The sequence below is a fragment of the Lutjanus erythropterus genome, chromosome 20, assembly GCF_056507025.1.
Source record: "Lutjanus erythropterus isolate fLutEry1 chromosome 20, fLutEry1.hap2, whole genome shotgun sequence".
Lineage (NCBI taxonomy): Eukaryota > Metazoa > Chordata > Actinopteri > Lutjaniformes > Lutjanidae > Lutjanus > Lutjanus erythropterus.
Genome location: NC_139336.1, coordinates 21031313 through 21046760, shown reverse-complemented (window position 1 = coordinate 21046760; position 15448 = coordinate 21031313). Strand labels below are relative to the sequence as shown.

General features: G+C 38.4%; 1 protein-coding gene across 1 annotated transcript in view; it reads right to left on the bottom strand.

Annotated features, from left to right (window-relative positions):
* pde8b (phosphodiesterase 8B) overlaps positions 1-11258 on the bottom strand; it is a 57351-nt gene extending 46093 nt beyond the window's left edge. Inside the window, exon 1 of the mRNA XM_084746167.1 lies at positions 10831-11258. Coding sequence (XP_084602293.1) covers positions 10831-11112 — 282 coding nt within the window. The 5' untranslated portion in view covers positions 11113-11258. The remainder of the gene's footprint in view (positions 1-10830) is intronic.
* Between the last annotated feature and the right edge of the window lie 4190 nt (positions 11259-15448).

Sequence of the window (15448 nt, the reverse complement as noted above, 5' to 3'; positions counted from 1 at the left end):
TCTTGATTACTAAATTGCCCTTTATGTGTAAAACAGTCCGAGTGGCCCTTTATTAATGTATAAAGCTGAACATTTTGCGTTTCCGATATTCGTACACTGGTCACCTTCTATAGCAGAGACCCTGAAACAACTGGTTGTGTTTGCAGGTGGGAAGCCAGTGAGGGATCATGACTTTGTTGCTGCATTGTGGACCACAGAACAAGGAAGATGGCCATTATACACAGGGGAGAAAGAGGAGGAAGAATGATTTGCCAGCAGAGGAAGTAACTGAGCTGAATCAGTGTCTGTATTAAAGGGTGAGCCGGAAGGGCAGGACAAGACACCGTTGAGCTACACGTTCACGACCATTTGTTACTGTGTTTTTTTTAAATTATGTTGATATTCCACATATTTGTCAGCTGTGTTTGAGCAGAGAGGGAGAAAAACAAGAAAACGCTCCACTCCAGCGCTGTATGCACTAAAAAGACACAGACAGGAGAGAAATCCCTCCCCACAGATCATCACACAAGACGATCTATTTAACTTTACTGTTGCATAAGAAGTATGGCTCCATTCATCCACCATTACATAAAAAGCTTTATGATATAAATTCATGAGGCTATTAGTTCTGGATGAGGCAAGTTATTTTTCTCACTTCCGCTTATACCATGCTATGGATGTCCATTTAGTTTTGGGATTTTAAAATACTAACAGAGGTCTTTTATTGATTTTAAATTTAACGTTAATGTGTTCTGTTTAGAACAGCCTATTTCATTCAGTTTTGAAACTTGCGTACTGTTGCTTGCCTGACACATTTGCCTCAGCAGGGCTGCTGAACTGGGGAGTTAGTGGAGGCTAGACTTGCTTTGTCACACGGTTTTTGTACCGTTTCTTGTCCCGTTTGGTTTTTTTATCCAGCAAAAGACAATTCTGCGGATATTCTGTGACACTCGTGGAGAAAATTTTTTTTTTTTTTCAACTTTACACGGGCATTGAGTAAATTATTGAAAACTACGTTGGTTCTTTGCGCTCTTCGCGTGATTAGAAAAGAGCAGACTCACTTGTCAGCATGCTGAATAAAACAACATTAGGCGGCTTTATAGCGGCATTGTTTGGTTCAGCATAAAATAATGTAGCATAGAGATGAGCCTTCATTGCCTCTGCAACCTTTGAAAACCTTTGATGTAGATCTTCTAATTTCTAACTTCATAAACCTTTATTGCTGTGGAGATGCCTTCCTCTTGAAGTCATCTCATCTAGTTCTATAGTCTTTGTTTTCTTGAAGCACTTTGTTATGCTGGCTTTGAAAGGTGCTGTATAAATAAACCCTTAATTACTTACTGGGGCCCAGGTACATCATGTCATTGCATACACTGCATACACATTGTTATGATACAGATTAAACATAGCTTTCATTGTGCAGCCCTGCTCCACCATTTCACTGCACATTTAATAGAGCAGTTTATTCTCCAGACTGCCATAAACTTAACAAAGTTACAGTATGTTTAATGTATTCTTCTGAAGGTGTTTTCATTGTTTACAGTGATGGTAGATTATAAGGATGACAAGTCAGTTTACATTACAGCTGGAGAAGAGAAAGAGCTGTTTATAGGCCAACGTCTAATCATTTTGGGTAAGTGACAAAGAGGGTGTATCTCTCATCTGGGCTCGACCTTGCGTGTGGCTTTTACTTTGAAAATCAGACTGTTTAGAAATCAAAAATGATACAGCATGACGTTATTGTGGCCTTCAGCTCAGTGCTCAGTCCTCTGATCCTACGCATTACATCACTTTCTTCTGTATCTGTGACCCAAACTGAAATGTTATTTATTTTGTGTATTGCCAGATAAATACCAAGCAGTCGGCTGTCATTGTTGTCATGTCAGCATTGTTAACGGCAGGCCGCGGCGTTTACGTGAATCACAGTCCTTGCAGCAAGGCCTCATCTTATCTGCAGTGCAGGTGGCCTTCTGTAGCGCCTAGACTGACTTGAGGTCGGCCTCAGTCTGTTGCAGTTATCTTCCTTTACACTTATTTTCCACAGTATGAAGTAATGATAAGCTCACACTGATCAAGTGATATTTTGACGTGGGTTAACTCATGTGAGCAGGCTTCTTGGCTGCAACCTTCAAATCTGATGTTATGCTACCAATGACAGCACGCTGCAGAGGCCATTATTATATACAGTAACAGTTGTTGGTTATATCTTCTTTTTCATGATTTGTTGTAATATTCATTGTAGTGTAAAAGTGCTCTAACACTTTCTACTGTTTCATAAGATAACATGCACTTATTGTGCTTAGCCTGGTAGACACTCTTTGCTCAAAGTTCCTCCCACAGTCCAAACTAATGACGACAAGATAAACTGACTGAGGTGGGTAGTAATGGGTTACACTTAACGCATGTGAGTAAAAACTGTACTTTTACTCTTTACTCCAGTATTATTTTGAGCCAGTAATCTACTTTAACAATGCAATGATGATGGAGCAAAACCCAGAACAAGAGGCAGCTTCCAGTGACCCTCCTTGACCACATCTGGCCATTTTAATACCAAAATCCCAAAAAAAGGGATAACAATTGCAAAGTGTTTGCTGGGATCTCCACTTTTAGCAAGCATGTAGGTGTACTTATGGAAAAGTTCAATTATGTTAAATAAACTCTCAAATAATGCTGTTGATTTCAGCTTAAAAAATCAAGTATTGGTCAGGATTTAATATGAGATTTAATATGGACTGACAAGTCTAATTTGGCCAGCACTGTGAATCAGTGTGTTTAAGCTGCAGTGAAGTGGTGAACTGTTGGTTCTACTCCTTTTGCCTGCTGGAATGGAAAATAAAAAAAAAAACTCCCCTTTTGAATGAGTATCCAGGTTAATCCTGTCTGACTCTTTAATATTTACAATATTTACACAATTTGATTTTAGGTGTTACTCCCCAGCTGCAGGGTCTGGAATTTCCCCCCAAAGTGCCACCATCCCTGATACTGATAATTCTTATGCACTACATCTTAAAAATAGCAAAAAACGAGCATGGAAACATGACTGCGCATAATGAAAATTCAGTCTGCGCTCCGGTGAGATAACACGCATGTAAACACACACCTACAGGAACTTCTCTGCATGTAAACAGTTGTCCCAGTCCAGCATTCAAACTATTTTCCACTTCACAGCCTTGATGACATTCCTGCTCGCACACACCCCTCTCTTACATCCAAGCTCAGACTATGTCCACGCTGAGGAGGCAAAACCTGAAAATGTTGCTTAAAACAATAAAAGTCTACACTCAAACGCTAAAACAACACAAAACCCATCAAAATCATAACATTAAATGCTCACTATTTAACTGCTACTGCTGGCTGAGATGTTGATCACCGGTTAGTTTTTAATAGCTGGTTCTAATTTAAGAGTCTCTGTACTGGTACACCAGGTAAAACATTATAACCATGAGCATGAGAGTAACTACTTTTACTTCATCAAAGACTTTCACTTCTGTTTACTTTGATGTCTACTGCAGCTGATTTCAATGCCTCAGAACAACATGAAAACAAAAAGGTGCTGAAATAAATCTAAATTAATAAAGCATACCACTAAATGTCAGTTCTATAAGAAATAACATCAATAATAATATGATAACTTACACACAAAATGCATCCTTTTACAGTCAATGAGAGGAGACAATTTACTATTTAACACTGACAGCAGATTCTGAAGTATGCTCCAGCAAACAAAGGGCTAAAGCTGCATCAGGTGTGCCTTGTTAGGTTGAGGTTGGGTCCCGCCCACCTCTGACTGGGCATAAAATGATGCTCACAGAGAGGGTTAGAAGAAACAGAAAGTTGTCTTCCTCACACCGCAGATTAACAGTCCTTAATTGTGCATGAGAAGACACTTGCCGGTGTGAAAAGCTCTTTTTTTCCTCGCCCATAGAACAGCAGATTCAAAATTATTTACTCTAGAAAGCGTTAAATATCAGCCAAGTGAGGTCAATAAACTGAGAGTCACGGGTGTAGTGATGCCTGGAGAAAAGGGTATACTCTTAATTTATAACTAAAATTTTTATAAGAGCGGCCCATCCAAGCAAAAGGTAACAGCCCTGTGTTACAAACAGCGACATTAAGATTACTCTTGCATACTTAGTTCATCCAAAAATGAGCCGGTTGTTTTTGCACACTGTCACTTATCTTCTGCTGTTTGATCATTATGAAATTAACATTAGCTACAGAGGATGTGCAGATTTTGCAGTCAATATTGGCCCACAGACCACAGGAGGAGACAACAACACAATTATGCATTTTGAGTAAATTGTCCCTTATTCGTTATCCCATCCACATGTGAAAATTAGACGACTATTCTCTCATCGTGCATGTAGCCTATAGTAGTTTGCAAAACATAGTGTAGACCAATCAGAGCAGAGCTTTTACCATCCTAGGAAAAAAATGGTTTGTGGCAAACAACTAAATAATGCTCATCAGATTAGATTTAGAGGTGTGTATACATACAGACAGAAAATTACGTGGGTATAATCTGTATACCTGCATATACCCTGCAATACACCACTGGTGAGAATGTGACACCTGTACTACTCACTGACTGTGTCTTTGAGACATCATGGACCATGTATACACACTGGAGCACACATATACAGTAATTGTGTACCAAAAAAACCCGGAAAGCAATGCACAGGAATGAAAGGATCTTAGATCAGAATGCATGTTTTTCTTTCGGAACTTATGAGCTAGGATCAACAGTTTTTTGTTCAGGAGTTTGTCTCTCTTTTCTAAAGTGACAGTCTCAAAAATGTTCAGTTAAATGTCTGTTAAGTCACAATCACTGAATATGGTACCACAATGGTAACTGAAGCTATGGCCCACTGATGAAATTTTGCAGTGTTGCAGATAGTCAGTGTATTACCTACAGTAGATGGTGGTCAGCACACCTCCAGTTAGGAGAAGCAGAGAAGAGTACAAACATGGAAGCTAAGCAAGCTGTGAAAGCTGGTATACAGCTTGTATCAAGAGGAAACCACTGTTATATGAGCCAAAAACCACTGAAACTCCATAGGCAAAGTTGTTGGTCTTTTGCTGCCTCAATCTGTTAGTTTGTTTGTGTTATTGTGGGACTTCTGTGTTTTGGAAGGTTCGTTCAGATTCTCCAAAGTCACACATAATCAAATATAAAGTTATGTAAAGTTTTTTTTTTTAACACACAGAACCTGTATTGTTAATGATCACTGAACTTTTGTGCATCTAAACAGCAGGAGGTTGTTGCGAGGATGCTGGGAAAGTGCTAATTTGTCTGTAAACTCTTATGAGTCGGTGACTGTGTGAGAGGCCCTGGAGGGACGTCTGTACGGGCCACCAGGATCAGCTCCCTCACATGCGACTGTTCACACTCCTGCTGTACTGACCAGAGGGGTAAACAAATGACTTGTGTATATAAACACGCGCACACACACGCATGCATGCACGCACACACACACGAACACACATGAGAGCGTGATCCACACCATGGCAGATTATCAAGATCCTGCAGGGAAAGGCAGATGGTTTTAATAATAAATGGTATCATTGATCCTCTCTCAGTCTTCGGAGATAGAGGGGAATGGAGGGAAGGAACAGCTGACAAACCAGCACACACACACACACACACACACACACACACACACACACAATCTGTACAACCCTAAGCTAATGACACAAATCTATAAAAGGTCTTAAGCTGTTGCAACATGCTCTATGATTTCAGCAGCTGATGAGAAGCATCCTGTTAGGGTGACTAAATATTTTCATTCAATCCAGTGACTCACATGGTGCCAATTTCCTTCCATATTAGGACCAGAGGAGACAAGTATGTGCCAAAAAATAATGAAATGTGAGAATTAAAGAGCATGAGAGACTCCATAAAGGCCAAAACTGAGTCCAGATGATATTAATTAGACAATACAAGAAGAAAACACATGCAGAAATGTCAAATACTGCCAGTTTTTTTTTAAACATAAAGTCCAAAAGTATAATTTATCAAAATCAAATTGCACAATAAAAGGTTGTAAAATTGTCCAAATCTAATCCAGACCTGAATGGGTTAATCTGCTCTGAGAGGGTCTGATGACAGGATCATCTGCTGCACAGCTTCTTAACAAAACACAGCTATATCCTCTGGGGTTCGATCATAAATATGAAGAAGTATCTGTTCACATGCTCCCTCATGACAAGACATGTACACAACTGCACCAGTTTATGGTCTTAACACCGATTCCCCCAAACGCTGAATGAAAACTAACACAGTCCGAGTGCTTCTCAGTTTTCACATTAACTTATTAATACATATTAGTTTGGTTTATTGAGTTAAGAGCATCTCAGACGTGAGTTATAATATTGAATTTTGCAACCACTTACACTCATATTATATGACATTAAAATGCTCTGTCATCCAGCTACAATGAGTCTCTTTTTCCCCAAAACAGTTGACATATTCTAATCTTGACATGTACTACCATTCACTGATTTAAAAATTAAAAATAACATAAGTTGGAAGTCTTTACCTAACAGCTGACTGTTAATTTTAAAATCAAATTGATTGTTATGGTATTAGGATATTATTATATTTTTTTATATTTTATTTTTTTCTCCTCTCTCTTGAAATAGTCCATTCCTCCCCTTCATCACCTCATGTGGACACTGGATCACTGCCCCTCACTCATACACCCAAACATACACACACACACACACACACACACACACACACATCACACCACCGCTTTCTCACTAATTAAGAAAAAGTGATCTTTAGTAATCTTTGTTCATGAAAGAAAACAATAAATCTGATTTTAGTGCTTTTTTTTATTCAAACATTTCACCACCAAAAAGAAACATTTTCAGTCTTATGATGCAAAATTACTGATTTAAATAGAACTTTTTCTATTTTCAGATAAACTTTGTGAGATCTTATTTTCACTTGCACTTTAGCTCAAAGTTGCAGAGTTTTGGAGATATCAGCCGTAGAGATGTCTCCCTTCTCTTCAATACACTGGGACTAAATGGCACTCGGCTTGTCGCGCTCAAAGCACCAAAAAAGTACACCTGAAAAACTAAACAGCTATGTTTTTTTTTTTTTTTCTAGAAATCAAGTTACTCAAGATAATCTACACATTTTGTTTCTAGACAGGGATTCGTGTAGGAACTACTTTCTTTAAGTACTAAACTACACCTGCCAACTGCTAGCTAGCTCAGTGGTGCTAACGTCACAGTCCAGCTGAGGAGGACACCATTAATGTTTACATCCTGTGCTGTCACAAGCAAAAGCCTCTCGTTCATACGTTGATGCACGCTTCCTTCTGTGCAGTGATATGGGTGTAGCTCGGTAAGAAGAAAAAGTTCTTATGAAACTGCTCATAACAAGGTCTGTGGACCATCTTGACTAACTGGGCCATTATTTCTGGAAAGACATTTTTCAAATGAATTGTTTTGCTGCTTTGAGCAGCACAGGCTGAGTGCCATCAAGTCGCATTAAACTTGAGAGAAGGCAGCCATCTCTACATAGATATCTTAATACTCACGACTCACACCAAAACAATCTAGAAGGATAAATACCACTACAGGACAGACGAAGAATATGCATTTTTGATTTGAGGGTGAATTGTCTGTATGCTGTGTGCAGATAATTGATTTGCTGATCACACGGGAACTGGTAATTAACTTCACGTTTTATTTCAGTTTTGTCAGCAAATATGTGTCATGAATTAATGAATGAAGAAGAATTGATTTTACATGGTTCGGACAATAGGGCTGAAGTGTCTCCACAGTCCGCTTTGATTTGAGCTCCTAACGTCATTCTGACAGTGTTTGTCCCATGTTATGAACCGACAGCACAAAAACCCTCCGAGGACAATCAACCAGCCCTCATTCATCAAATGCAAAAATACTCATTGAATAAAAAGGTAAAATGGCAAAAAAAAAAAAAAAAAAAAAAAAAATCCAACTTAAACTCTTTTCCCATTTAAGATCTCCCCAAACATATCTTTTATCTGTTTGCCACAACTTTTCATTGAAGTTATGAAATATCATGACGAAATATTAAATACCTCACCTTACCTGTGACATATAATAACTTGATTTTCTTAGTTAACTCAAGGTCCACTTACTTTTTCAGAGGTTTTCTTCGTCATGTACAAAGCTCATTTGTCATCACAAAGTGCACCTTGAGTTAAGGTTTTTTCTTTTAACTTTTATTTATTTATTTATTTTACATCTTATTAGTGTAAAGTTATTTATATGAACCTATTTTTCATTTTGTCTTAATCATGTATTATGTACAGCCTCTCCTGTGCTAAATCAGACATCTCCCAGTTTGTTTAAAGGGATAGTTCACCCAAAAAATTAAAAATTTCAGTCATTATACTCACCCTAATGCTGACTGAAGATCAAGTTTAGTTTTTTAGTCCTGAAAACACTGCTGAACTTTTCCAACATAAAAAAAACAACTGACAAAAACATAAAATGCCTCCATACTGCTCGTCTGGTGTAATCCAAGTCTCCTAAAGCCCCCAGCATGCTGTCACAACGTACAACACCCACTTCAGACAGTGTGCACGTGAATATGGCCTCAAGCTAAAGATCTACAAACTAAAATGTCTATCTTTAAATGAAACCTCAGGAAGAAGTTGTACTGTAGAGCTGCAACAATTAATCGATTATTAAATTAATTGCCAACTATTGTGATAATTAATTAATTGGTTCAAGTAATATTTTAAGTAAAAATGTTCAAATAATCTGATTCCAGCTTCTTAACTGTGAATATTTTCTGTTTTCTTTACTCCTCTATGACAGTAAACTGAGTATCTTTGGGTTGTGGACAAAAGAAGACTGATCAACATTCTTCAACATTTTCTAACATTTTATGGACAAACAACTAATAATTAATCAATTAATTGAGAAAGTAATCAGCCAATCAGTCAACCATGAAAGAAATTGTTAGGTGCAGCCCTGGTGCACTGTATTTTGCTATTGTATTATCATATGTTTGCACTATTGGAGAATTAACGCGAAGTTATTTCTGAGAAAGTGTATATCAAAATATATGTTGTGTATAGCAGAGAATATCCCTAAAATATTATTATTTATAAGCCATATCGCCCGGCCCGAGCGTGTAAACAAGTTTTTGTTAAAGCACAAATATTCAGCCTCTTGCTTCCAAGTTGCACAGAAAAAGGCAACAGTGTGAGCAGGTCAAAACTTCAGCAACACTTAAAATTTTTCTTTTTTGGCAAATGAATGACACTCAAAATATGAGTGTAGGGAGGTGGAGAGAGAGTCTGCAACCATAATTGTACAAAAGCATACAAAAAGTGTAATTATACTGACTGGATAGTGAAAAGGAGTGTGGAAGAGAGTGTTGGGGAGGGAGCAAAGTGAGAACAGACAGAAATGTAGATTAAGTGCATACGGTATATTGAAGAGACGCTGGATTATTTACACAATATTACCACATGTGTACTATTAACATAACATCAATAGGCCTATATATTTTTTGCTATGCTAGGCTATGTACACCTGGGTGTAAATGGCCACATTGGCTATTCCACACCAGGTGCAAATAGCATCTGCCTTTTATTTTTGCAGTTATATCTGTGGTATTGCGATGGAAAAATGATCGCTTTTGTCCACAGGAGCCTCCAAAACTAACACAGTATGAAGGTTTCTTGTAGTAGTTTTACTATGGTGCTTATACATACGAAATGGGGCGTTAGATTGAAGTTTTGACATCTTCACAGAACAAATAGCAAGATCATGTCAGGGTACAGCTGCATATGCATCTGCTGTGTGGTTTACTGTCAAATAATTCAGATATACAGTATGTCTAACTATAGCATTTTAATTAATAAATTATTAATTCTGTTAGTCAATCTGTCATTTCTCTCAGGCATCTTTGGAGGAAACTTAATGCACACCAGGCTTATATGCAATACATTAAATTATCATCACTGTTAATGTCTGCAGAGGAATTGATGGAGGCAGTGAATGACTGAAGGAATTAACTTAAGGAGACTTAGACTTAAATTCAATTGTGTCTGTTATTTCTTTATAGCAGACTGTTGCTATGTATGACAGACCTTTGTTATGAAGAACAGTTCAGATCATAGACTCTGAGGGTATAATCATCATTGTTACATCACTAAGATCATTTTAAAATGAAAACATTTTGCATCAAATTATTGATTCTTTTTGGTACATCGCCATGTAACAAGCCAGATAATGTACAGGGAGCAGGTCGTTATTGTAAAATAAACCCCTTAAGGATGATTCAAGACCCCATTCTGTATCCCTGTGTCGGATTTTATTTCACAATACCAACTTGCTCACTGTACATCATCACTGACTTACAGTGCCTATAAATGCTAAATGGGAGATTAAAGTAAAGTATTTGACCTCTTTAGAGCAAGAAATGGCAAAATCATGCCAGGGTGCAACTGGATATGTCCTTTACAGTCAAATAAGTCAGATCCATGATTAATATAGTGTTTTGATTAATAAATGATTAATTCTGTTGGCCTATCTGTCATGCATCCTTGAGGAAAATCTTTACCTGACATTAAATGATCATCACTGTTAATGTCTGGCTGCAGACGGATTGACAGGCAGTGAATGAAGGAGACTGAATGAACTCCAGTCATTACAGGTTGTAATTAAAGGCTCGGGCCTCCTCTGCTCACAAACAAACAAACCGACAGGCCTCCTCACGTGTGATTCTCACGCACGACCCGGTGATGGTGATGATGATGATGATGATGATGATGTGACTGAGCCACTACACCGCTTCATCTAAACGCTCCCCTCTCTACCGTACTGTGACTGTACCTTGACGCTGGTGTGGCTGGTCTGCGTCTCGGCCTCGATGCGGACGTGTCCGCCGCTGTTCTCCTTGCGGTCCCGGTACGAGTTGTTGCGCGAGTGACGGTTCTGGTAGGTGATGACGGACGGGATGGTCTCGGCCGCGTCGGTCTTGATGAAGAGCCCGTGCAGCGTGGCCGCGGTGCCCTGAGAGATGGTGGTGGTCTGGTGGGGGGAGTTGGACTCGTCCGAGTCTCGGCAGTAGATCACGCCGCTCTGAGAGACGTGGATGCTGGGAGCGCAGCCCATGCCTCAGCGCCGCGCCTCCGGACTCAGAGCCCGGGGAAGAAACGCTCGGGTACCACCTTCCTGTCTTGCACACTGACGGCTCCCGTCGGCTCCGGGCATCGGCGGCTCTCTCCTCTCCTCCACACACCTCCGTTTGGGCACATGAAGGGGGGGAGACAGGAGGGAGGAGGAGGTTGTTTAATTCATGCGTCCTCAGCCGCTCCGCTAGTGTCGGATCTTTGATTTCCACATTATATTTAGGACTAAAGGTGTTCCTGATGGACTGTACCACCCGAATCAAATGGACTAAACCACCTGGCTGCTCCTCTTCATCACCTCCCTCTTCATCTCCCTGTGTTCCAGGCCTGTCTGTGGCTGTATGAGATCCCCTCTGTGTCTCCACTTTAGTTATTCTGCTCGCAGATGATTGGCCACGGTCCATCCCTCTCTCCCCCTCTCCCTCCATCACACTAACATTATATCACTCCCATCTCTCCATCATGACCCTCTAATCTCCCCTGAGGCCGCGCTCCTCCTGACTCCAGGGGTCACTTAAACCAGCTGAATTAGACACAATGCCATCAAAGTAATGGAGGCTTGATGAAAAACCACTTAGTGCACTTCCCACCTTCTCCTTTAGCTCAGATTTATAGATTTCCTGATAAAGATACTCAGATATCATCGTATTTTTAGTGTGCAGCTGTTTGAGTGTGTGTTTTGTTATGGAGGATCACAAATGATGACTGAGGCTGACCTCTGGCATCTGACCTTTGACAGTGTTCTGAACTAATATAAACATGACAAGGTTACGATTATATATTACCATTTTTTTTTCTATTGATTCTTTTCAAAATTAATTGTTTGGTCTATAAAATGTCAGCAAATATGAGACTAATGTGTTACCTTTAGGTCAATAGCAATGTACAGTGTTCTTAACTTTTTAGCTAGCTGGTAAACAATGTAATGTGTAACTTTCTATCTACTTATTAAACAATGTAACATGTTATTAACTTCATAGCTAGCCAGTAAACAATATAAGGTGTTAACTTTTTAGTTAGTTTGTAAACAATGTAAGGTGTTAACTATTTAGCTAACTAGCGAACAGTATATAGTGCTGTAAGCTTTTTAACTAACAAACAATATAAAGTGATGTTTTAAATGAACAGTATAATGTCTTGTTAATGTTTTAGCAGATTAACAAACAATTTAACATGTTGTTAAACATGTTTAACATTTTAGGTAGCTAGTAAACAATGTAACTTGTTGTCAGTTTTTTAGCTAATTAGCAAACAATATAACATGTCAGCTTTTTAGCTAGCTAGCAAACAATGCAACGTGATGTTAACTTTTCAGCTAATTAATGTGTGGTTAACTTTTTAGCTAACTAGAAAACAATGTAACGTAACTTTTTAGCTAATAAACAATGTAAGGTGTTGTTCAGTTTTTAGCTAGTAAACAATGTAAGGTGTGTAAGGTGCTGACAGAGGAACAAACAGAGCTGCTGGCTGCAGTCAAATATAAACAAATCAACAACAAATAGTTTCTTAAAAGTAGTTTGCTAACGATTTGATAGCTTTCATGTTAAACAAATTTTCAGTCTTAACAGTTATTGGATTTAGAGATGAAAAAATCAATTGATTAATGCTTTAATTGGGAGAAAACAAACCAGAAAGTGTTTTGATAAATGATTAATGATTTTAGATATTTTTAAGCAAACATGTCTGGTTTGAAGCTGGTTGCAGGTTTTAAGAATGTGAGGATTATCTGTTCCTTTATGTCACATGTAATTGTGAATTAAATACTTTAAACATTAAATGATTAATTTATTAATCTTGGCATATTATTAAATATTGAAAATAATCACTAATGGTAGCCCTACTTGGATTTATTCTGATGTATAATTAACTCATCAGATTCTCTCATTGTCAATGCTCGGACTAGCTCTTATGAAACACTGGATCGCCTTGATCTCCTTTCAAACACGGTTATAATTGACTAAATATTTCTTCTTGTAGATCAGTAATGTTTAGGTTGCAACTTTATGAAATAATCCTTTGGCTTGCATATTTAGTTTGGTGTGGCACAGAAATCTGTGCCTATAATTTTTTTTTTCTGTTTTGCATTAAGCTGAGGGACAAATAGTCTTTATGGGTCACTCAATCCTTCATTCATTCACTCAAGCAACAGTGACTGCTAGATGAGGATCGTGTAAGGAATTAATGAGCTATTCTTTTGATGAAACCAGCAACAGATAGGCTTAGCAGTGGTGGCGGCTGGCATGGCCACACTTCAGTCTGTGGTGGCCATGGTTACTAACCACCGTTTGGCTCCATCATGGCTCCAGCTTTGTCTTCACCTTTTAAAGCAGCTTTGATCAATATTTCTGTGTCAACAATAGATCACATGACAACATGAATGTGAAAGGGGTCACTTGTAGTGACGAGCTGACTCTCTGCTGTTCTCCTCAGTCAGACAGAATTTTAGCATCTTTAAGCAGCTCATTGGTTTGGTTTTTACAGCCTGTAACTTTACTTTTCCCGTCTTTCTCATCAGTAATGTTTTCAGCAACACCAAGCATCTGTTTTCAGCTAAAGGTTCGGATAAACTCACTGTGCACTACCTGCTCAGCAATAAACATCAGACAAACACAGTTAGCACCTAGATGGTGCACATAGTGGAGGATTTAACAGCTTAAAGAGTTGGTGGAGACTAAAATCAGAGCTGAAAGAAGACTGAATATTGGACTTAAACTCATTAGGTGAACACAAACACAACTACAAATGGATGATAATGCTGCTCAGTATCTGCTGAATGTCTAAAGTAAGAATTCGCACAGCAACTTAAAGGAGCAATATGTAAGATCCAAGCAATACGTAAGATCCAAAATATGACGCACTAAACTATAAAACTAGCTTAAAATTAAACGAGCAGTATCTAACAATTGCACATCCAAAATGAGTACAGCAGTTTAATATATTTAGTATTGGAGCCATTGATGGTATATTAAATCGGTTGCTCCTCCCCAGACTCAAGGAAGCTCAGGCAGGCTGCAGGAACACTGCAGGAGCACAAGATGAATGCGACATTATAATCTGACAGGAACAACTGACAATGAATCCTACACTTTAAATTCATCAGCTCTTTATAAGTTAGTTGTCTGTCAATGTAGAGTTAAGACCATTATCCCAAAAACAAAAGCTCGTTGCTCCAAAAAGACGCTCTCTGGAGTTGGTGTTCAGTGACTGCCTGCCAAACTCCATAAACATATTGTTCAATTTAACCGTTACTCCTTCTGAAAGATTATTGATGATTTCTTGCAACTCATTAACAGACATTTACTCATTCACCGAACATCTGGCATTAATTTGAACTCTAACAAATGTGAAACAGGCAAATAACAACAGTCGTTCCTACCCAGAATAGAAATTTCACAAGGAGAACATGCTGGCTGTAGTGTTGTTGTCGGAGAAGCCAGTATTTCAACTTAGCGTGTTTCTTAAATCTCTGATGATCACGTCATGGTCATTTTATTAATAATACAGTAAATATACTGTAGATTTCTCCTTCAAAAGGCTTTAAATGTGTTGTGTTGACAGCTTGTTTCTGCTGCAACTACAAGCCCAAAACTTCTGTTAACGCAGGTTTAAAGAACTTCCTGTTTAACTTGACATCAAGTATGCACTGATAAATGTTAGCAACCTGTTAACAAAGGTCCATCACAGCTTATGAATTCATCTGTTTTTTCCCACCCTGCCTTTTATCACTTATTTGTGATCTATAAAGCATTAAAATGATTTATTAACCATTTTTACACTTAGCTTAAACGTGTAAACCATTTAGAAAGTATCCATTATTATAAAGTGGTGCTTGAATGATCTAGTATCTGACTTTAGAGCTGTTAAATATCTCCTCTACGTCACAGCAAACACTGGATCATGCCACTCGGTCAAAACACAATCAATCTGTCAGGACATTAAAGCCCTGTATGTATACACACTTTTATAATGTTTTCTACCCTGAAACAAGTTAAGAGAAACACTCTGACGCTGCATTTACTGCATAAGGAAGCCTGGCTAGTGTCCTGGTTGAGATTTTAGTGAAGCATATGATTTCAGTGAGTGACAGTGAAAATACTCAGAATCACATCATCTACAGGTCATGAACCACATACACACAACTGTAAAGAGTCTGAGCTGATTCACTGACTTTCCTTGGAAAATATGTGACAACACTTTCTATGACTATGAATATACAAAGTGAAGCAGGGAAAAGCCTTTAAGCAAATGTGGACAGTAACTAAGTACATTTACTTAAGTATTGCGCTTCAATACAATTCTGAGGTATTTTACATCTTGAA